Consider the following 23,322-nt stretch of genomic DNA (forward strand, 5'->3'; position numbering starts at 1 on the left):
GGAGAACTCTTTCTCTATTTCTGCCCCGCTCTGTTTTCTGCTCTTTCTCACATGCACCCTTTTACCATTGTGTTGTGTTTATGTGTGTGTGGTTGTTTCTAGGGCTGGTTGGGTGGACTGCTGGAGTGTTCCGAACTTCATGCTCAGTATAGAGTATACCTGGCATCCCATCTACCCTCAGAAATCTGACCAGCAGCTCAAACAATCATGTAAGTGTTTGTAAAATACCACTAAATCATGAAAAATAGAATTATTGTATATTTAGGCATTTTACCTTCATTGGCTTGTTGGTTTTTGATTCTGGAAACTAAACTTGCATGATTTATCAAAAGTGCACTGATTAACATTTTTGTTATGTAGCACTGGCCAAAATGGCAGTTATCTTGCAGTAACACTGACACCTAGTGGTGTGGATGCTACAAAAACTGAAAAGCAAAGAAAATCTATATATGTTTTTGTTTTCTAAGTGAATTCAAATACATAGGCACAATTTATATATCCCTAAAAAACTTATTTTAAGTATTAAAGCAAAAGGTTTGTATCAAGAAACACAGATTTAGTCAAGTGTGTCCAAACTTTTGACTGGTAGTGTACAAGGTTAGTTGAAATTACCACTTTACTGGTGTTTATTTTTAAAACACTAAATTTGCTAGATACACTTAAAAATCTGAGCAATTTTTTATTTTATTTACTAAAACCTGTTTATCAATATCAGTCACTACTCTGGCATGGTTTTGTTTTGTGTGCCTCTTTTCAGTATCAGAAATAGAAGAGTCCATGCTGTCAGCACTGCGGCCACCAGAACTAGTTCCACCTTTGCCGCCTCCACCTAGAATCCCCTCTGACCCCAACCTGCTGCCCCCAGACTGTCTACATGTGGAGATGGAGCTGAGCCCAGACTCTCACATTACCCTTTATGGCCCTCTGCTCAGAGCACTGGTGTCCATCAAGGTATAAATTAAGGCTTGCAAGATTACTCATTACTAGCTAATAATCTCCAGCTTGGTTCGCTTGTAACATGCGTTGTTGTACACACACAGTGCTCCAGGTTTATTTCTACTATTACATAATGTTAAATATAATTGATTACCATAGGTTACTATACAACAATCATTGACACACAGCAACTGTACACTGGGGCGCTTTTCGTCTAGTTGACTAGGCGCTGGAACCTCTAGTATAAGTGACAATTTATCTAATAACTAAAATGTATAGCTCAAATTTCACACTTTAAATTCATATATTTGGTGGTGGTTGTGGTATGTCTTTGTGCAGGAAAACTACTTTGGAGAGGATGACATGTACACTGACTTTGAGGAGACTCTGTCCAGCCCTGTGCTGAGTTCCTGCTCCTCTTCATCCGGTTGGACAGGGGTGGGCCTAGAGGAAAAAGGCTGTAAAGAAACACCCCACCCTCTCTCCCTACGGCCCTGGGACATCACTGTACTTATCAATGTACACAAGATCCATGGACGCCTTCCCACGGTCAGTGCCGCCAGCACATGCCTCAGAGGAGACCTGCCATTTAATACTTTTTATTTTTATGTTAAGAAATTTAGGATTAAAAATCTCCCTTCAAGTTACATTGATAGAATTTTCAACTATTCAAAATGTACGGTGATGACTTCATCATAAAGCTTACATACTGAATTGTGATTGGTCCTTTATTGCATCTCTTTGAATACTGAGTTTTGATTGTGAACTTCCATGCATGTACATCAACTAAAAAAGTACACTGAGAAATTGAGATTCAAAAATATGCAAATTTGTGACATTGATCTTGTTAACTTTGTACTAAATGTCAGATTTTCTTGCTTCCATTGAAGCTCACAAGATCCTCTTTGCGATTTTTCATGGTTCTGGTGCAACATTATATTTGCCTAAACCCTAAGCTTACCTAAAACGTATTCTTGTTCTGCCTTGCAAGCACTGCTCTTTCCTTCAGGAAATACAAATTCAGTTGTAAATATAGTATGTTTGTACTCTCTCTGAAGCATTGCAGCAGTGATGGTCCTGAGGGCCCCACAGGCTTCCTGGAGCGTCTGTGTTTTGAGATGAAGAAGGGCTATAAAGAGACCATGCTACAGCTTGTACTCTCACCTCTACATGTATTTGTCAGTGATAACTATCAGGTGGGAGTGGGATATGACTTCATCCATATTCTCTTAGGTGTTGAGAGTTTTAGTATGTAATTTATTTCCATTCGTGTGTGTGTGTGTAGCGGCCTGCAGTTGATGCTGTGTTGCGAGATGGGCATCTGAGCCTCTCGGGGTTGCAGATGAGAGCCCACGCCATGTTCTCAGCGGAGGGCTTACCAGCGGGCAGTGACACACTTGAGTATGCTTGGCTCATTGATGTGCAGGCTGGAGCTCTCACAGGAAGAGTTACTGTACCACAGGTGAGTTTGTGTGCCTGACATACTTAAAGGAGCATTTCCATTTTTTTTGTAATGTCTATGCTGTGCATCTGTGCAAGCTGTCGATTTACCACAGACAATAATTTTGTATGACCAAATTGGAAATGTTTATAATAAATTCCCTTATAATGGAGGCTTAAGGCCCAAATATACTTATACAAAATCGAAGAATGAATGGGTGTGATGTCATGTAAAACAAAATCTGGCTAAAAAGATGATGTTTTTGCATTCGTTTCAGTGGTTTGTAACAGCTCGTCTGGGTAAACCTTTAGGAAAACCTCTAACCGGCTGCTTACCTTCTTACTGCCATTGGTCCATGTCATGGGTAGATGTGACCTAGAGCTCCACCTACCTTAAGGCAGACAGCTAATTTTGTTTACATTGTTGAGTTAGTCAAAATCAGTGAACATGAACACATCGGCTCGTAGAGTTATTAGCGAGCTGGTGCAAATTTACATACATTTACCTACGATCGTTCATGTAGATACATTTTCCAAGCCTATGTCACGCAAATGTTTTTTTATTTTATTTTTATTGGTCTACAAAAGGAATCAAATCAACTCAAATGCTCTCTAGTTACCATTAACTCATGTGCCATCTGCAGTGAAAGCTATTTACACATCTGCCCAGATCATCATTCTTTTGTCTTTATTCTGCACAATAACACTTGTATACACTCATCTTTGCAGTAGTATCAGTGTCATCATAAATTACAATAAAAAGTGTAACTGGCGCATATTATAGCATGTTTTGGCATTAGCGCCATGAATTCAAAATGTAAACAAGACAAATAAAAAAAATTCTACTGCATATATATTACTTCAGATCATCGAGTGGTTAAAACATCTTCTTTAACTGACCACATGTTAATTCTGTTCATAGAATGAGGCATAAAGTCATTGATAACACATTTTAATGTCACATTAGTTTAGGTTTTACATGTAGCGTCCTCATACTTAAATGTAGTTCTAAACACCCCCCACAGCGGTGTGGCGGGTGTCTGAATGTTTGCAAACAGTATACTGTTGCTCGGTTGGTTAGAACTTCTTTTTACCTCTGAACGAAGAACGAATAAGAACTTCTACGGAAGTATATTGAGGCCTTTAGCAGACAAGAGTTTAAAACCAGAATTGTCAAGCTTGAATTTTTGTTAAAGTACTTCAAGTACAACTGTTTGGTACTTACTTAAATTGTGAAAGTGTTTAAATGATTCTTTTGACGTGGGACAAATTTTGTAGGTGAATGAACTTTTGGTCATGTGTTACTGATGTAATTCCTGTTGGTGGATTTGCTTTTCTGGTATCCTCATGCAGATACCATGTGAAAGTAACTGGGTTTTTCTAACTGGCTGGTAATGAAATAAGTTATAATCAAGTCTTTCAACTTTGCACAGACATAGTTAGTAATTCTATCACACCAATCTCATGCTAACATGGTGTAATGGTTAAGAGTAGTGATAGACCAATAGATCAGACAATATTTAGCTATTTTGCGATTGTCGATTCTATTTCATGCCTCCTGGTTTTGAAGCAATCGATAGATTTAGATGCCTTTATGGACGTGGCGGATGAGCACAGTTCACTACTTTGCCCCGTGTGTGCGCTTAGACATTATATTTCTCCGTAAATAATAATCAATCTGTAAAATGGAGCGCGGGGCTTGGGGTCTCTGCTGTCAAAGCAGCGGCTGTCGCATTAGTGGATTTTGGAATTTAGGACCATGCCGATGAACTGAATGGACTGGCTCGGAACGAGGGGGCTTTTCTCCATATTCATGGTGAGGCCAAGCATGTTTATATGGCTGCAAAGCATGGAAATGTCTGCCAGAGTGTGCGCCCGTGTTGAGGAACAGACGAGCCAATCATCAAGGTAAGGCATCCGCCCGTTTCCTCTTACTCACCCTAGCTGTAGTCACCATAATGTCCGCCGGCCAACGTTCTCCCACCTTCAAGGGCATAGAGGCGCAATGTGTGCAATGGTCCGACAAGGCCTCACGTAGGTGTTCGGGACCGAGACAAAGGGGGCATTCCGTATGCCCGTCATCAAGCTCTAGGGGAGTGTAAGCTCAATGGAACTGCACAGTCTGCTATCCAAATGCGAGAAGAAAAAGAGGAGGAGTGACGAGTGTCATACTCTTTTAAGGTGGGGGGGTGGCTGGACTAGGTTGCATTTCTGTGTTGGTATTATGTCTCAATCCCTGCTACGCGCAGTAGGAATATCCATAGGCTGAGCCGCCCTCTGGTGATCAGGAGGCATGAAATAGAACAGTGTTCGCTTGGCCAATTAACATTCGCTTGTGTCAGTTTCTAAAATCTACTTATAGATTTGTCAATGGATAGTCAACACTTTCTATTTTCCAAGTTTTTTCTTTTCAAGTTTATGCATTTGAGTAAATATTTGTTCACTTGTTTAAATCTGATTTGCTGTTGGCAAATTGTATTATGTTTATCAGCATTTATATCGGACATCAGCCATTTTGCTCTCTAGATATCGGTTGTATTACTGTAAGCACAGTTTGGTCATAGATACTGAGGGAAATTGAGTTGAAATTATTGTCAACAGCATGCCACAGATGCTGTACATGGATATTAAGTAAAAAAAAAAAAAAAACATAATATTGCTTTAATGTACTTAATTTGGCAGAACAGAACTGGGAATGTTTGTGTTGTAGTGTGCCTCCCTTCTGGAGTGGGGCGAGGCATTTGTGTTCCATGTGATGTCAAGAGAGTTCCAGCTAGAACAGCCAAAACCATCTGGCACCTGCCAACATGGAGTCGATCGCAGAGTCTGCGATTCCAAGGTACAGCATAAATGCTCATGCACACAAATGCTTGTTTTGGTGTCTGCCCAAGAGAGAATGATCCCTTCTGAGCTATCAGTATGTTCGCATCATTTTAAACATGACAGTACAACTCGGTGTGTGTCTGTGTAGAATACAGGCCTGCCTGGTCCTTGTCGGACATCAGAGGATCTGAAGTATATCATGACACGACTGACGGTTGACGGAGCCCATATTTTCATCGTTGAACATGGCTGTGCGGCCAACATTAAGGTTAGTGACTACAATCAGGTGTACTAAAACTAGCGACTCACAGCAAGAAGGTCCCAGGTTCCAGCCCCGGCTCACCCAGGGCCTTTCTGTGTGGAGTTTGCATGTTCTCTCCGTGTTTTGTGGGTTTCCTCCGGGTGCTCCGGTTTCCCTCACAGTCCAAAGACATGCAGGTCAAGTGAATTGGAGACTCTAAATTGCCCATAGGTAAGAGTGTGAGTGTGAATGTGTAGGTTTGTGTGTGTTAGCCCTGTGATGGACTGGCCACCTGTCCAGCGTGTTTCCCTGCCTTTGGCCTGAGACAGCTGGAATATGCTCCAGCACAACTCGCGAGTCGCGACCCTGCATGGGATAAGCGGCTATAGAGAATGGATGGATGGATAGATAAAACTAGCGATATTGATGTAGTTTTTGAGACATCAGTAACGATTGTGTATTTGTACCCACCAGACCGGAGCTTTGCGGTTGGCCACCTGTAACCTGCACACAGCTGCTGTGGGTGAAGGCATCAGTGCCGTTCTGCAAGACGTTGTGATTGCTCAGTTCATCGAGCAACAGGAAGTGGCAAGGCTTGGCCTGCCCCCGCCACTCCTTCGGCGCTCTCATTGGCTTGAAGCCGGTTCTGTGACCTTTAACCTCATCACTGCTGATGTGGCATTGGCTGCTGATCATCCAGCCAAATATGAGGTCCAGAGGCATTTCCTGGAGCTTCATGACATGAAAACAAAGAGGTTCATGCACTTTTTATGATTTATTTCATGTCTAAACACTTTTTGTATTAATTATGTAGTGGTTGGTTTTTTCATTTTAAACCTAACAAACTTTTTTTATTAAATGTTTTGCTTAAAATGTGCATGTGCTATTTTTCTTTAAAATAAATTTGACATGGTTTGATATTTTGTTGTCTAATGCAATGACATTCATGCATTTTTGAGTATTGCTTAAATACAAGTGGCCACTCTATTTATCATGTTGGTCTTTGTTTGGGTTTGTGTGTTAGACTTTGGTTCCTTTGGCCAGAGGAGAAATACAAGCGAAGTCGTAACCGCTGTGGATGTCTTGGTGGATGTCGCTTTTTTGGTGGCACAGTTGGTGGCCTGGATTTCTTCCGTCTGGAGGAAATCACACCCTCATCATGCTCCGCCTTCTCCAGTGTTAGTGCTGAGTGTGACATGTCTTATGGCCAATCACTATTACATCCAGGAGAATGGATTTTCACTAAGGAAACTCCTAAACTCTCTGATGGTATATTGCCTTTTTTATTTTTGATGGTATGTTGATTGTTTGCCATGTGAACTGTTTTATTGGAAACGTATTGGTCTACATGCAGGTAAGGGTGTTGGTATGAGGCGAGAAACGTGTTCTCCTGCTCCAATGGCAGATGTGGAAAAACTTGGCCAGCACCTCAGTCTGCACGTACCTCAACGTTCTCACAGTTCTGCCTCTTCCTCAGAGGAGAACTCTTCCTCCAGTGCTGCCCTGCCTCTACTGGCTGGAGAACGAGAGAGTCCCTCCCCCTCTGCAGAGTGAGTCGGATACATGCACTCCCAGATGATATAATGTAATTTACAGATTTAGTGTGAACAGGTTTATACTTATTAGTGCTTATTAGTTCTTCTTCTTCTTATTATTATTGCGGTGTTCTGCCAGCTTCGGTGGAAAAATACAGATGGAAGAAACATTAACAGAGCCGAACGAAAACAGAAGAACCATTACTGCAACTTTACCCCATTAATAAAAATGGGTTGTGTATGTATTTTTACTGTGTTTGTGTTTACAGGTTAATGAACGTCACCACTGATGGTCCTCTCCCTGAGGGTCCACCACTCCGCTCTCCACTTCGCTCTCCGCTCAAGCGTCAGGCCTCTGTACAGTCAGCTCGCCTCGGCAGCACCAAGAGCCTATCAGCTGCTGTCTTTGCAGAGAAAGCCACGCCTCCTACTGGTGTGCAGTTTAGCAGCGAGGTTTCCCGTAGTGATGAAAATGTTCTGGACTCGCCAAGACAGAGGAGAAGCTACGGGTCCTTCCCTTTCACTCCTTCAGCTGATTCTAGTACATTCCATCAATACCGCTCAGTCGACTCCTCCATGTCTGTGGCCGATAGTGAAGCCTACTTTAGCGCCAATGAGGAGTTTGAGCCAATTAGCAGTGATGAAGGGCCGGGTACCTACCCAGGGAGGAAACGCAGACGAAGACAACAGGGTCAGCCCTATGCAGAACACAGCCGCACCTCTTTATACCATAGTGTAGAAGGACCTCTGTCAATCACTGAGACTCGCCCACCTCCACTGCCTAGCCACACCTCCCAAGCCTCATTTGTGTCTGCACTTGGATTGGAGGAGGAGGGCTCCATTGAAACAGAAAAGGCAGAACCAGGCCTCCTTACAACACAGCCACATTTAATGGCTTGTTACCAAAATTACCTAGGGCATTACCATGTGTCAAACTGGGGCGTGAAACAGCCAACCAATAAGAGAACATCTAAGTCATCGTTGCATCGGCCACTTGACCTTGACACACCTACAAGTGAGGAGAGCTCCGTCTCCTTTGACCAGTTGTCTATCCCATCCTTTAAGGTTGAGTATTGTTTTTTCTGTTTCATTATTATTTATTATTAATAGACTGAATCTCACAAATAAATGTTCGTGTTATACTTCACCCCAAAATCAGAATAAAAAAATAACATATTTAATATTAATAGTGCGTATATTTTGTTAAACAATCATTTTAATCATCCTGTCCAGACACAGTATTTTTTTTTTTTTTTTTTTTAGTACAACAAATACTACCATGAATACTACAAAGGAGTGTTTATATAATTTGTGTAAATAATTCACGTTTACATGTTGTTTAATAATTCACGTTTACATGTTACAAGTTTTTTTTATTGTAAGATTATTTTAATAAAATATATTTTATGAGTAAATAAGTAAATTATTAAGTACGTTTTTTTTATTTAAATTTTTTTTATTTATAAATCTGAAATTTTAATTAATTATAATGTATATATATGCACCGATCAGCCACAACATTAAAACCACCTGCCTAATATTGTGTTGGTTCCCCTCGAGATGCAGCACCAACCTGCATCTCAGAATAGCATTCTGAGATGCTAATCTTCTCACCACAATTGTACAGAGTGGTTATCTGAGTTACCATAGACTTTGTCAGTTCAAACCAGTCTGGCCATTCTCTGTTGACCTCTCTCATCAACAAGGCGTTTTCATCCACAGAACTGCAGCTCACTGGATGTTTTTTGTTTTTGGCACCATTCGGAGTAAATTCTAGAGACTGTTCTCTGTGTGAAAATCCCAGGAGATCAGCAGTTACAGAAATACTAAAATCATTTCATCTGGCACCAACAATCATCCATGCAATTATCTAATCAGCCAATCATGTGGCAGCAGTGCAGTGCATAAAATCATTCAGATACTAGTCAGGAGCTTCATTTAATGTTCACATCAACCATCAGAATGGGGAAAAAATTTGATCTCAATGTTTTGGACTGTGGCATGATTGTTGGTGCCAGATGGGCTGGTTTGAGTATTTCTGTAACTGCTGATCTCCTGGGATTTTCACACACAACAGTCTCTAGAGTTTACTCTGAATGGTGCCAAAAACAAGAAACGTCCAGTGAGTGGCAGTTCTGTGGACGGAAACGCCTTGTTGATGAGAGAGGTCAACAGAGAATGGCCAGACTGGTTTAAACTGACAAAGTCTACAGTAACTCAGGTAATCACTCTGTACAATTGTGGTTGGCTTTATTTTCTTTATAGAAAATACAATGTATTTTTTTTTTTTCTTTTGATTCTGGGGTTGAAATATGACCCAGAAAATGCTTAAGGGTAGTTTTTTATGAAATTCACCTGTATGTTAGTTTTCTTTTATTGTTTTTTTTATTCAAAATGTATTGTTGCTGACTGTATTTGTGGTCCATCAAAGATGGTAAAGGCAGGTTTGTCTGCCAGCTCTTTATTGGACAGAGGAGTTCAGCTCATGGGAGATCCAAACAGGTAATATTAGATCTTGGAACAAAGTTTTTCAGTGTCATTCAGCATTTGCATTACAAACAAGCATTGTGTGTTTGCAGCACACCTTACACACCCCTTGACAAGCGGGCAATGGACAACACAGATGAGGACACAATGATGGAGGACTGGTCTGTTGATCAGCCACTTGCCCAGACAAGAACTACAGCCATTGTAGAGGTCAAAGGGGCAGTCAATGTAGTCCTGACTCCTTTAGTGGCTGAAGCTCTGGACAGGTCAGACATCACAGTGATTTTCACATCACACACACCTTCTGATGGGGAATAGTTCACTAATGGAATAAGTGAACTATTTCCGTGCCCTTATTTTGTTCCAAAGCAGTATGCTTTTATTTTGTTCTGCAGAACACAAAAGAAGAAATTTTGAAGAATCTTAAGTCTTTTTCATACAATGACAGTTCATCGTGGCCCGTCTCTTAAGCGCCATCAAGGACAAAAAGCATCATAGAAGTAGCCCATTAGACTTGTGCACTACATTCAAGTCTTCTGAAGCAATACAGTAGCTTTGTGACCATACCATTGAGTGAGTGAGTGAGTGAGTTGATCTGAATCAGTCCAATTTGTGAACGAATAGTTCTTTTCCAGTACTTTTCAATTAACCAGTTGATCCGGTTCACAAATCAGACTGAACGTTTAGCTCATGACTGACTCAATGATCCAGTCGTGGTGATAATAACAGCATTCAGCTTTGTAACCCTTTAAAAAATGCTGCAGTGTTCATGAAATCCCTCTTTACTGTGCATTCTAGGTACATTGAGTCCATGGTTCACTTTGCCAGTATTCGCCATCCTGCATCAATCCTGGATGACCTGCATGGGAAAGTGCTGAATGAAGTGTATCAGATCAGCAAATCCACTGTCTCTGAGTCTGTAAGTGATCAATGACAAAATATAGAGATGTGACAGCACATTTAAACAATGTGATCATGATGATAAATATATTTTCCAGAGTACAGCCAAGCCAGAGCACAAAATATCTAAGACAGAGGGAATCACACCTGGATCTCTGAATACACCCCACGGACAAACTGATCTGTCAATCAAACCTGACAATGTGAAGATAAAGGGTTTGCAGGCTAACGTCACTGTTCCTAAGGTACATTTGTGTGTGTGTGTGTGTGTGTGAGAGAGATATTTTGTGTGCTTAATTTTGTGTGTTAAATTGGGAGAAAGTAAATGTACATGTGTGTTTGCAGGTAAACCTCTGTGTGCTTCAGGCATCAGTTGAAGAGGGTTCACCCTCCAATAAGAGTGTCACACATGTCTCTCTTGTGGCCTTGTGTTTCGACCGCATTGCCACTCAGCTGCGCATGAACAGGTAATACACACTTCTTCACAAATCTTTTTCTCTTTGTAAGTGATGCATCGATATAGATCAGTATTGATCGTAATTTTTATATTATGGCCTATAGCTGCTATAATAACTGATATATTAACACTTTAAGCTCTAAATGTGTTTTTAAAGATGTCTATTTAAGTGGAATGCCCAAAATTAAAGGCTTATGACACTACCAAAAAAACAAAGAGGGTCAATTGTGTGGTATCATTTGAAAGAAAACTTGTAACATTTTTTTAATGATTTAGATTGATAAATCATGATACTCTCAGCCTAAGAAATCATGTCACATGTAACTGAGTAAACTTTTGTGTTGATATGACAAAGCAATTAAAAGTTATAGCATTACAAAAATAATTTATCCTAGTGAACAAAAATGTCTCCATGTGTCCAAAAACCTCTCCAAACAAATAAAACATAATAATTGTACATAAGAACTAATTACACATGCACATACAATAATGACTAAAGGTATGCTCTCTCTCCAAAGCATGAGTAATTAGATCTCATTCAGTTCCATTCTGTGTCATTTGACTCATCATTGAGTTTGTGTCATGTACTTGGCACCATCTACTGGTGGCCATATGTAATTAGAATGAACGACCCTCTCTGCCCATATTTGGATGACTTCCACCTCTGGTTGCAGCGATCTGAATCCTAATATGATTGGTTTAGCATTCCATGATGCTGAACAACGTACTACATAATTTCCGATGAAGTCATCTGTTCCAGATAGCACATAATGTGCTGTGTGCACATTGTGCTTTGTGTGGATTATCTAATGACCTGTGAATCCGATTATGTTTTATATGGGTTTGTTTTAACGGGAATCCCCTCCTCTTACTAATGGTATGTGATATTTTATGTTCTGTTTATTTTTCATGTAGTTATAAATGTAAACGCGGCTTATAATCATTTATGTCACAGATATTTTCTTTGCTATTTCTTGCTATGTTTTTGTCTGTGAGAAAATAAATAGGTTGGTTTTATTCTACTCTTTCAGAGCTTTCCAACAACATATGACACATGGCTATTTGATCAGTTTGGTGTTTTTACTGATTACAATAATATGTACAGTGCAGAATTATTAAAAAAGTATCAAAACGGAACACTTCTGTTTTGTGGTCAAATTTCAAAGCACTTGTTCAGTTTTGGTAGTAATGCCTACATGCATTGTAAAGTACAGCTTCTAAGCTTTAAAACGAAACCTATTTTGTATTGGCCAGCAGGCTCATCTGAGCTTAAATGGTTGAGTATGTATTACTGCAGCATTTTTTTTTTTTAATGAATTTTAATTTAGGAAAACATAATTCCTGATTTTATCTACTACCTATAATGGCCCAATCAAACACATACCAGTAGTTTAAAAATCTGCTTATAATGGCTGATACTGATATGGACACGCTTACCATTTACATGCGATCTGATTGTATTAATGCATTATGTATAGGGGTATAGTGGAGGACACAGAAAAACCCTCTGTTATGATGGAGAAGTTCTCCTCTGCATCGAAGATGGCGCCCCAGTCCAGCGGTTCTCTCCGCTCTAATGCTGGGATTGAGAAAGGCAAAGAGATCGCAGCCAGACTCAACATTCACCGCATACACAGCCAGCTACGTGGCTTGGACTCATCAGGTACCTATAAATTACTCAGACTTTAAGTATATATTTATAATAAATATTTATTACACAGCTCTCTGGTTTATTGTCAGTGGTAGCGTTCTCAATCAAATATTTTTATATCATGACAGCTTATCTATAAAATTGACCATTGTCCCAGGCAACCGATTTCCTACATAGCCAGATAGATGTCTCTCATATCACTCTGCGGGCTCTTCTCACATAATAAAATAATTTAAACTCAGAATTATATTTTTATTGTTTGTTTATTTGTTTGGCAATTAGCTGTATAAAAAGTGGAAAAGGTACAGCCAGCTGGTCATTATGGCAAAATGTTCCGCTTCAGTATGATACAAGACTGATCACCCTGTCACTGGCTATTTTGTGATAATGACCGACTGACCATACTTTATCCCATATATACACACAAACTTGATCAACTTCATAAAAATATTATTCTGTTTGGGGTGCTGTTTTTTTCTTCCCTGAACCGAGAATGCCTTTGAGAATTTAAAATATGTTTGTTCATTGTTTGTGTGTGTATTTATTACAGACCTTGGAGCTTGTGCTATCACTGCCATTCCCTTTGAGAAGTCCAAGGTTCTCTTCAGTTTGGAAGAAACCGATGACTTTGTCTTAGTTGATGAGACTGAGCCCCACACCTCCACTGATCATGTCCCAAACCACACTGCTGACCACACCCGCTCTGGAGCTAGTCCTGAAAAATGGGGGTGGATTATGTTTGAGTGTGGGATTGAAAACCTCACTGTCAAAGGTACGCACACAGCATTCCATCTGAATTACAACTCATTAAATATTTGTGAATTGGGAATGTGAGGAATGCTCTGACTCTCCTTCAGGTGGGCGGCAGTCGGGAGCCGTGCTCTACAGTGCGTTTGGGGTGATGGGTGGGGCTGACAGTGGTGTTAGAGATGGAGTTTCAAAATCGAATGGTTCTAGTGGTTCTCAGACAGGAAGTGGCTACAGCACTGATGTTTCTGATGACAACCTGCCTAATGATGCACAGAGCCCTGCCTCTGAACCCAACAACAACTCTGACTCTGACGAACAGGTTCTCATATATTGTCCTTTTATACTTATTTGTAGGCCCAGACGGAATCGTTGGGTACTGTAGAGTACTAAATTTTCTCAAGAGGCAGGGGATTTGTTAACTAATTTTTAAAGATGATGGGAGTTCCAATTCTGTAGAATCATGCAGAGTTCTGCAGGGGCAGAGTCTATGTGGGCCTACATATTGGTCAGCTTTCCTTTTTTCTTCTTATCTTGCCTGCCTTTGTATGTCTTAATTTTTTTCCACACAATTTTAAGGATGAGGGGGTGGAGTCAGATGACCTGAAGAAAGACCTGCCTTTTTTGCCACCGCCTCCTGACTCTAGCAGTATGAAGCTGACTATAAAGGAGATCTGGTTTAGCTTTGCTGCCCCAACCAACATTCGTTCTCACACTCCAGCTATGTCCAGGTAAGCACATAAATGTAAGCGGCGTTTATATTAATTGGCCAATTGGGCACAGTTATCGTCAGATGCAATAATCACAAAGTGGCCAAATATTGGTCAATTAATTTGCCTGGTTTAATGTATTGGTCCATTGCTTTTTAGAGACTGTATATTGAAAATAAATGTTTATTTGCCTGCAAATTCTTGTATTCGGTTAAAAGGAAATCATGGAGTAATATTTTGTTTCAATGTCTTATGTGGTCAGCTGAGCATCCTGGGCTTGCTGGTAACCTTACACACAAAATTTGTTCTTGGCTCACGCTATGTTATTGCTATGTGTCTGCAGGCAGCTGAATCTCTTGAGCACTGCGACACCTGCGGTTGGAGCATGGTTGGTTCCCATTGACCAGCTGAAATCCTCCCTGCAAAAATTGGACATGGAGGCCACGCTGCGTGTGTGTGCGGTTATGGGCTGCATTATGACTGAGGCATTGGAGGTCAGACATGTCGCACCTTCTCAGATACTTACACTGCTAGCTATGCACACACCCTTGGACTTAAAGGGATGGTTTATCCAAAAATGAAAATTCTCTAATTTACTTATCATTTACTTACCCACATGCCATCCCAGATGTGTATGACTTTCTTTCTTCTGCTGAATACAAATGAAGATTTTTAGAAGAATATCTCAGCTTTGTTGGTCCATACAATGCAAGTGAATGGTGGCCAAACTTTGAAGGTCCAAGAAGCACACAATGTAAGCATTAAAGTAATCATCACGACTCCAGTGCTTAAATCAATGCCTTCAAAAGCGATATGATAGGTGTTGGTAAGAAACAGATCAATATTTAAGTCCTTTTTTACTATAAATTCACCTCCCTGCCCAGTAGGTGGCGATATGCACAAAGAATGCGAATCGCCAAAAACAAAAGAAGAATGAGAAAGTGAAAGTGGATATTTATAGTGAAAAATTACTTAAATATTAAACTGTTTCTCACCTAGACTATCATATCGCTTCTGAAGATATGGATTTAACCTCTTGAGTCTTATGGATTAATTTTATGCTGCTGTTATGTGCTTTTTGGACCTTCAAAATTCTGGCTACCATTCACTTGCATTGTATGGGCCTACAGAGCCGAGATATTCTTCTAAGAATCTTTGTTTGTGTTCGGCAGAAGAAAGAAAGTCATACACATCTGGAATGGCATGAGGGTGAAGCACAGTGTAATTCAGCAGAATCGTGTGCATGTTTTAACTAACCTAATATTATATGCTTGCTTGTATGTATGTGTGTTTCAATCCTATAGAAGAAAAGTATCCATTTTCCATTTCGGAGCAAGTATAACCGTGTTACAAAGCGAGCACGTTATCTTCACGAGAACCCATCCTGCTTACTGTGTAATATTCTACATCGCTACCTGCAGCAGGCTGATTACAGCATTATAGAGGAGGCCACCATGGTGAGTCTGTATATCTGGATAAGTGCATGTTTGCGTGTATATGTAATCTTAGGGGCCATTCACACAAATGCATTTTTGCATTTTGTGTTTTTATGTAAGCATGCGCTAGACAGATGTTTTTGCCTGTTGTGCTGTGTCTCTGATTTTTCAGCGTCTTCATCATTAAATTCTATATACAAGAACATTTAAGGTTGGAAGACCTGAACAATGTTTTGAGATAAATGTGTACATGTGGTAACTAAGTAGAATATTTGACTGCGTTGTGGCCACATTACCACTTTAGGTCTTCATTAAATTTTCAGTACTTCAACGGCCTGTCATTAGTAATTCTTTGCTAAACTTGTACTAATATATTGTCTTTGTCCCTTTAGAATGATGGACTTCCTGCTCTGGTCACCCTGAGAAAAGGTTTGGTGGCACTTGCTCGTCAGTGGATGAAATTTATCGTTGTCACTCAGGGCTTTAAAGCAGTTGGTCTGCCGCGACCCAGTCAGTTTCCTAAGCCCAAAGAGCCGGACCCCATTGAGCCTGAACCAACACAGGGGCCCGACAGCGGCACTGCCTTGCAGAGTGACACCAGTGCTGACGGAGCAGAGTTTGAGTTTGATGCTGGTAAATCTCACACATTTGGCTGATTTATTCAGAGTTTGAGATGAAATCTTTATCTTTTGTGTTACGTGTTTGTAGGTGCTGTAAGTGAACATACCATGCTTCTAGAGGGAGTTTGTAGTCGTCCTGCTCCAACCGGTAACTCTGCCCCTGTGACTGGAGTTGAGATCATGAGAAAACTGTCCAAATCTCATACACACAGCGAGTCTGCTCTCAAGATCAAGGTTTGTGTTGGTCTATTTGCATAGCATGTTTGATTATGTTGTACAGGTTCGGTGAGGGGACAAGAAAGTAGTGATAATGAATCAGTCTTGTAGGGATGGGAATAATAAGGAATTTTGCAGTTCTGGTTTCCGATTCCAACCTGAAATTCCGTTTCCTTAATTCAATGAACGATTCTTGTAGTACTTTTGAGGAAACACCCCACCTCCAGATGCTATACTATTTCTGGTAACATATTCTGTTCATATAAATTCATTCATATGTTTTTTTTGTTTTTCATAAAACAACTTTTCCGAAAGTGCATCTTTACCTACACTTTGCCATATGGACAATCAGAACAACCAATAACTTTTCAGTCTTTTTGACCCATTCATTAAAAAGAACCTGCTCATAAATATCATTCATTTATGAATCGTGCTACACTTATCGCACTGTATGTTTGTTGTCGCGTGCAACCAGCGAGGTCAGTAGAGTATTTTAGGATGGTGTTTTGTCCGTAACTGTGGAAGAATGAAGCTGTTCAAGAACCGTTAACTCAACCGAACGCCATAAATCATTTGGTTCCAGTATCAACAACGGTTTCTTTATTTCCAACCCTAGTTAGTTGTCTAAACCTGGAATCTGATTGTGTCATAGGGTTCCCACCCTTACCAGTCCCTGAGCTACACGAGTGGAGATACTGCTGCCGATTCTCCGGCTCACGTAGGTCGGACAGGCCTACAGTCCAATCACAGCCCTAGGAAGGAATCGCTGCTAAGCTACTTAACAGGAAGTATTCACAGTCTGCATAACCTGCTAGAAGCCACGCCTCATCGAGCCAGTGAACAAGCTGCAGCCAAGAGCAGCTCCCTCACACGTACAGGTACATGACTGTGATCCTTTGGAGCATAGAACTTTTTGTAATCTAATATTAGATGAGTGAAAATGTAAATGAGGAAAAAAGCATTTTCTTGATGTATGATGTTTCCCGTAAGAGAGCTCTATGTTTAGGCTTTATTGTCCCTGTTGTGTTTGTACCAGTTTTCTTCTTTGAAATGATTATTTATTTTCTCTGGGGAAAAAAAAAAAAAAAAAAAAGACTAGATCTCTCAGTGCCTTCCAGTGAAATTGTTGCATGGAAATATGCAATCAAATTTTGAATCTGTTTTGTCTAAAGATAAAAGAGCCTTCTTAACTGTACAACTGTGTGATCAAGGAAGATGACAACTGCATCCACAAACTCTATTCTGCCAAATTTGGCAGTTGTGGTTGTTTTCTTCATTCGGACCATGATGATTGTCGATTACGGCTATAATTGATGTTGACTTTGTCTTGTTTATTTGAATAGGCAACAGTGTGGGTACAGACGTGCTCACGGAACACCCTCTTCTATCTGAGCCATTTTCCGTCAGCTTCTACAATTGGATGTCAAACGCTGTTGGCAACCGCAGGGGCAGCAACGTCCAGGACTCTCCCCTCAACCGCTCTCAACACAACAGCCTGCAGACTGGAGGTCAGTGTGTTTGTGAATGATTATCATATTGACATAAGAATATGAGAAGTCTATTGACTGTGTGTGCGCATGCATGCATCTACATCTGTCCAACTGTCTGGGATTAGAGTCTAATTTTGTGTACAGTGTTTGGAGTCTGTTTTATTTAAAATGCACTGTAGTCATTGATTCTCTTCATACAGGAGTGCTCCCCACCATTCCTTCTGCATCTGATTTTAACACGGTATTGTCAAGTGATCAGAATACACTGGACACACACTCTCAGCACACACATTCCCAGCACAGCACAAGCCAGGATGACCTGCTGGAACAAGATGAGACAAACCTCTGCCCTGCAGCTGTGCAACTCGCTGATGCACAGGTACACACACAATTCAATGGATATATTCGCTCAGATGTATTAATTTATGAATGCACTATTATTGTCCCCTATTATTGCTGTTTTTGTGTGTTTACCTCTACAGGTGGTTTTTAAGCCTTTGTTGAGTTACATTGGTATTCAGCCCCAGGATGCTCCTCCACTCAGTTATAAGATGTATTTTGGGGAGCACCTGTCTTTTAGTGGCACTCTTGAGTGTTTGAGAGCTGACATTGTCGACTCTGACACCAGCAAAGCCAGAAAGAACAAACGAGCACACAGGTAAATGAGCTGTCCCGCCTTAACCAATCTTCCTCAGTAACGAGTCTAGGATATCTTAAGACAATTTTTTTCTTTCCCTGTTGTCTGAAGTCATTCTGTGTTAGCACTAGGACTGGGTGATTTAAATATATATTCACAATATATTTGTGATGATTTTTCTTGCGGTATAAATTTAAGCAACATCTTAAACATAGCAATTATTTTAAAGGGGTCATTACATACTATTTTATATATATATAATCATTTTATTATTTTCCCTGAGGTCCACAGCAAATTTTTTGGACCAAAAGTCATAATTCAGTAATATATGTGCATTTTCCACGTCATCTACAATCACTTTGTTTTAAAAGCAACTCTGATTTAATCTTCAGTTCCAAAAACATTGTCAGTGTTGGAATGTTTGATTCATTTCCATGATTCAGTTCAAACTTTCACTTGAAGTGAATTGATTCAATCTCTCATTCAAAGATTCATATGTGTCATCACTCAAAATGTTCATGGAAGTCTGCATTTTTCATATATTAAATATAAGTTTTGTAAAAGCATGTACAGGTAAATATTGCTGTTTATTCCTACATATTTTTTACTGGTGCATAAAAATAAAATAAAGTGGAAAAAAGGCTTTGATTATTTATAGTTAGATTGTTTCTGTTTTTTGCTTCTTACATTTAAACATTCTGAATCTACTTGACAAAAATTGCTGTTTGGCTAAAATTAAAAAATATCAAACTTATCACCCTTTTTTAGTTTACTTTAATTAATCCCACTAGGTGCAATTAGTAGAGCCATTTGAGATCAAATATACATACACTCACTGAGCACTTTATTAGGAACACTATGGTCCTAATAAAGAGCCGGATGTGGTCTTCTGCTGTTGTAGCCCATCCGGCTCAAGGTTTGATGTGTTGTGCATTCTGAGATGTTATTCCGCTCACTACAATTGTACACCGTGGTTACCTGAGTTACCATAGCCTTTCTGTCAGCTCGAACAAGTCTGGCCGTTCTTCGTTGACCTCTCTCATCAACGAGAAGTTTCCGTCCACAGAACTGCCGCTTACTGGATGTTTTTTTGTTTTTGGCACCATTCAGAGTAAATTCTAGAGACTTGTGCGTGAAAATCCCAGGAGATCAGCAGTTACAGAAATACTCAAACCAGCCCGTCTGGCACCAACAGTCATGCCACTGTCGAAATCACTGAGATAATTTTTGATGTGAACATTAACTGAAGCTCCTGATCCGTATCTACATGATTTTATGCATTGCACTGCTGCCACACGATTGGCTAATTAGATGAACGCATGAATAAGTAGGTGTACAGGTGTTCCTAATAAAGTGCTCAGTGAGTGTATATAATATTGTTAAAAGGCTGCAATATATATATATATGTATTTAAGCTATATCAACCATTCCTAATTAACACATTTAATTTAAAGCTGATGTGTTTGTGTTTCAGGCAGGGCATGGTGAACCTCCCCCCACTTGAGTTCAAGCCCGCTCTCATGATTGAGACATTCAGCCTAAACGCAGTCATCCTGGAGAAGTGTATGTCCACCCCTCCCTCTGCCAGCGCGCTGTCCTTCCATGAGCTGAGCCGGAGACCACAGGCCAGTGTGCACTGCCATTTCACACTCGCTTGCCAGGCGATTCGCCAGCATGTGGATATGGCCTTGGTCCGCCTCATTCACCAATTCAGCACCATGATCGATGACATTAAAGCCACACAGACCGACATCAAACTCAACCGCTACACCGCTGGCTCCTCATCCCCTACGCCCACCAAGGGACGGCCGTACCGTGAGTTCCGCTCGTCGGATTTCAGCCGCAGTTCACGGGGGAGTCTGAATGGAGCAAATCGACTGAGCACTCAGAAAGGCAAGCGGACTGTGGTTGGGCCGGGGCTCGACACGCTCACCAGGAATCGGGAGCCACGTGGAAGAGGCACGCTGGGACGCTCGGAGAGAAGGACGTCAAAAGTGTCACGGAAAGGTTCACGTGATGTGGCCGACCACATGACCATTCAGATGGATGACTCGGACTCCATCACAGTGTCGGAACAGAGCGAGCCATCAGCTGAGTGCTGGCAGAATATGTACAAACTTCTAAATTTCTACTCGCTGATATCAGACCCCACAGGCATCCTGGAGATGAACCAAGGCAATGCTCTCTCAGGTTGGACTTCAAGTTCTTCATTTGTCTTAAGCTGTTACTGAGTGCTGTGCTAGCACTGATTGATTTGTGCCTCTTCAAATGTATGTGCATGAATAGGAGTCTGTGCACTCATATGTAGCATGCATAAAATGTCATGAAAGCATGTCTATGTCAAATTTCAACCCAGAATCAATTGAACAAAATAAGACAAGCCATTTTCGGTACCATTTAAGATTTTTTTTGCATTGTGACATTATTTTCCTGACAGTTAAGCATATTTCCCCTACCAGGTGTCATTACTATAATGTGTCAGGATGATTTACTTTTTAGTTAGTTTGTAATTTTTTTTAATTTTCTCATTATTCTCAATTAAGTTTTTGTTAGATTCTCATCCTGTCTGGACACAATGATTTTTATTTAAATTAACGTAAATGAAAGGCTGTACAACAAATACTACCCTGATGTAAAAATAATTGACAGTGTAAATAATATATCAGCAATTTTTCCTTTATGCATGACAGTAATGAGAATAAAATGATATATTATAAACTGTCATGAAAATTGTCACAATGCAAAAAATCTGAATAGTATAAAAAATGTTGTTTTTCTGTTATTGCAAAATATATGTTTTTGTTTTTTCTTGGATTTTGGAGTGAAATTTGACACGGACATGTTCTTCACAATCATTGTGAGGTTCACACATTAGAATTGAAATATTAATACTGTTGAATTGTCTCCGAACTGCGATAAGTCAGTAATGTATGGAATGAAGCATTTTGTGATGTATCTTTCTAGAAGATATCATAGGCTTTTTAGTATTTTATCAATCAACCTATCAGCCACCATAATATTTATGTTTTGGCCCAAAACTTGCCTATTCAACTGTTAACTGTCACTGTTCAGAAGGTGGGCGGAGCCCTATCGATCCTCCCTGTCGAGTGGTGTTTGAATCGGAGGGCGAGACTCCACCCAGTCGACTGAGTCGTAGGCGGAGCTTGGTGAGTTCTGAGCCTCAGCACGTTACACTGATTGTGTTTGGCGTTGGCATGGTAAACCGTACACACCTAGAAGCAGACATCGGAGGACTGACCATGGAGGCAGAGCTTAAGAAAATACACGGCAGTTTTACTCTTAAGGAGAAAATGAAGGGTAATATAACCGCATTCACATTCTTTAAAACACATTTTGTAAACTTACAAAACACTCTGTTGAATACTCATTCAAGCCTACTCTTCTCCTGCAGACATTCTCCATCAAAAGATGACTGAGACTTGTGCCTCGGCTCACATCGGATGTGTGAACATTGTGCTTCTGGAAGGAATCACTCCAGACATACAGTCAGTAACTCCTTTATTGCCAGACTTGGCATTTTAAGGCATCACAGGTGCGCACCCGATGTTAAGGCTGTTCCAAACACCTAACAGCAAAGTTGCTTCTAAGATACCTACTTTTGGCCAAATTCTAAGGCAGCATTCCATGAACCCTTTACGAATTAGCAATCCCAGAATGCATTGCGATAATATTGGTGAAAGAATTAATTTAAGAGTCGAAAGAATTTTTGAATTATAAATTCTCACGTCGCTCTCCTACTCCTAATCCTGTTGTAGGATTGGTTTAAGGAGAGGCACTGGATGCGTGGTAGGCAGAGATTGATATCTTGTGTTTTTTTCTAACAGAGAAGAGGCCTTGGATGTAGGGTAGGTCTGCTAATGGGGAGGGGATTATTGAACCCTGGTTGTATGGTATGTCTTGACGGGAAAGCAGGAATGTCTTGATGGGAAAGCAAGAACGAGATGCAATCGAAAGGATCCAGTGTCCAGCTGCGGGGGGTGGGAGGAAGACGACCCTGACCGCTGCCCCACCACCAGTTGATGTTCTGGGATTAATGGGGCGAAACATCTGTGATAGGTGGCTCCCAACTGATGACCCTGTAGCTGGACAACTGAAGGCACCGGCGGAGGTGCGGCAGGCAGTAATGCCTAGCAGGTTTAGACATTTACCTGTGCATCTGACTATAAAACTGAGAAGTATAGAAAAAAATAGTTCCATCTAACTAAAATGAATTATTTCTTTCAATATTTTTTTGCGCTATGTATTTTTAGTGGAACAAGCATCACTATTATGTGAACAAACCCCTTGCAGTGTATATTGCGTAAGTTTCGTCAGCAGCACAGTCTGCATGGCTCGTCTGCATGCAACCCAGTTTTGTAATCTCGTGCACCTTTTTCACATCTGTGCGCAGTTGCCCTGCTGTGATTGGTAAATAATTGTTTGATTGCGGTTATTTGATTTAACAGCAGTTATTTTGAGAACCACGATTATTGTCCACTTCAAACTCCAATCACATTTTATTGTCTAAAAAGGAGATTTTAAGTGAATATATAATCTTGTGTTTGTTTCTCATTTAATTGAACTCCGACCATCCGCAGACCGCGCTCAGAGCAGCTCCTAAAGAGCACATGAACTTTAAACGCTTCTGAAGCACTGTGATGCATGCCCCGTCTGCGGAGATTTGCGCCAAATCCCATGAAAATATAAACAGATTTTGATAGTGAACGGAAAGTGGGCCGTTTCAATTTAATTTCAAGTCAGTTTAATGGTAAATGTTCTTGGTCTTTGTGGGTTCATACATGCAGCATTAATGTCACAGAGGAGGAGATTCCCGTTTACTCTATTTTTGTGGAGATGAATGAAGAAACATATTTTCAAAAACACGGATGCTCCATCCGAATATCCATACTATGTCTGAATCCTCAGTATTCATCAAACTATAAGCGAAAAATACCCAGATGACCTACTATTTCTGGCGAGATTCTGAAGTGCGGAT

At 40.4% G+C, this 23,322-nt stretch overlaps 1 protein-coding gene across 11 annotated transcripts in view; it reads left to right on the forward strand.

Annotated features, from left to right (window-relative positions):
- LOC127411898 (transmembrane protein KIAA1109 homolog) overlaps positions 1 to 23,322 on the forward strand; it is a 93,956-nt gene that overhangs the window by 22,528 nt on the left and 48,106 nt on the right. For 10 of the 11 annotated variants that reach the window (XM_051647756.1, XM_051647759.1, XM_051647758.1 and 7 more), the window contains exons 18-48: positions 103 to 209; positions 758 to 951; positions 1,276 to 1,485; positions 1,995 to 2,132; positions 2,222 to 2,398; positions 5,087 to 5,215; positions 5,348 to 5,467; positions 5,915 to 6,195; positions 6,465 to 6,709; positions 6,795 to 6,990; positions 7,245 to 8,040; positions 9,407 to 9,477; positions 9,555 to 9,728; positions 10,261 to 10,381; positions 10,461 to 10,607; positions 10,708 to 10,829; positions 12,298 to 12,482; positions 13,021 to 13,242; positions 13,328 to 13,539; positions 13,797 to 13,948; positions 14,271 to 14,421; positions 15,232 to 15,384; positions 15,756 to 15,996; positions 16,072 to 16,217; positions 16,852 to 17,077; positions 17,543 to 17,707; positions 17,890 to 18,068; positions 18,172 to 18,347; positions 19,801 to 20,516; positions 21,399 to 21,644; positions 21,739 to 21,832. In XM_051647756.1, the coding sequence (XP_051503716.1) occupies positions 103 to 209; positions 758 to 951; positions 1,276 to 1,485; positions 1,995 to 2,132; positions 2,222 to 2,398; positions 5,087 to 5,215; positions 5,348 to 5,467; positions 5,915 to 6,195; positions 6,465 to 6,709; positions 6,795 to 6,990; positions 7,245 to 8,040; positions 9,407 to 9,477; positions 9,555 to 9,728; positions 10,261 to 10,381; positions 10,461 to 10,607; positions 10,708 to 10,829; positions 12,298 to 12,482; positions 13,021 to 13,242; positions 13,328 to 13,539; positions 13,797 to 13,948; positions 14,271 to 14,421; positions 15,232 to 15,384; positions 15,756 to 15,996; positions 16,072 to 16,217; positions 16,852 to 17,077; positions 17,543 to 17,707; positions 17,890 to 18,068; positions 18,172 to 18,347; positions 19,801 to 20,516; positions 21,399 to 21,644; positions 21,739 to 21,832 (6,492 nt within the window). The remainder of the gene's footprint in view (positions 1 to 102; positions 210 to 757; positions 952 to 1,275; positions 1,486 to 1,994; positions 2,133 to 2,221; positions 2,399 to 5,086; positions 5,216 to 5,347; positions 5,468 to 5,914; positions 6,196 to 6,464; positions 6,710 to 6,794; positions 6,991 to 7,244; positions 8,041 to 9,406; positions 9,478 to 9,554; positions 9,729 to 10,260; positions 10,382 to 10,460; positions 10,608 to 10,707; positions 10,830 to 12,297; positions 12,483 to 13,020; positions 13,243 to 13,327; positions 13,540 to 13,796; positions 13,949 to 14,270; positions 14,422 to 15,231; positions 15,385 to 15,755; positions 15,997 to 16,071; positions 16,218 to 16,851; positions 17,078 to 17,542; positions 17,708 to 17,889; positions 18,069 to 18,171; positions 18,348 to 19,800; positions 20,517 to 21,398; positions 21,645 to 21,738; positions 21,833 to 23,322) is intronic. The other variant, XM_051647757.1, reaches the window with a different exon arrangement.

Source organism: Myxocyprinus asiaticus, chromosome 21, assembly GCF_019703515.2.
Source record: "Myxocyprinus asiaticus isolate MX2 ecotype Aquarium Trade chromosome 21, UBuf_Myxa_2, whole genome shotgun sequence".
Classification (NCBI taxonomy): domain Eukaryota; kingdom Metazoa; phylum Chordata; class Actinopteri; order Cypriniformes; family Catostomidae; genus Myxocyprinus; species Myxocyprinus asiaticus.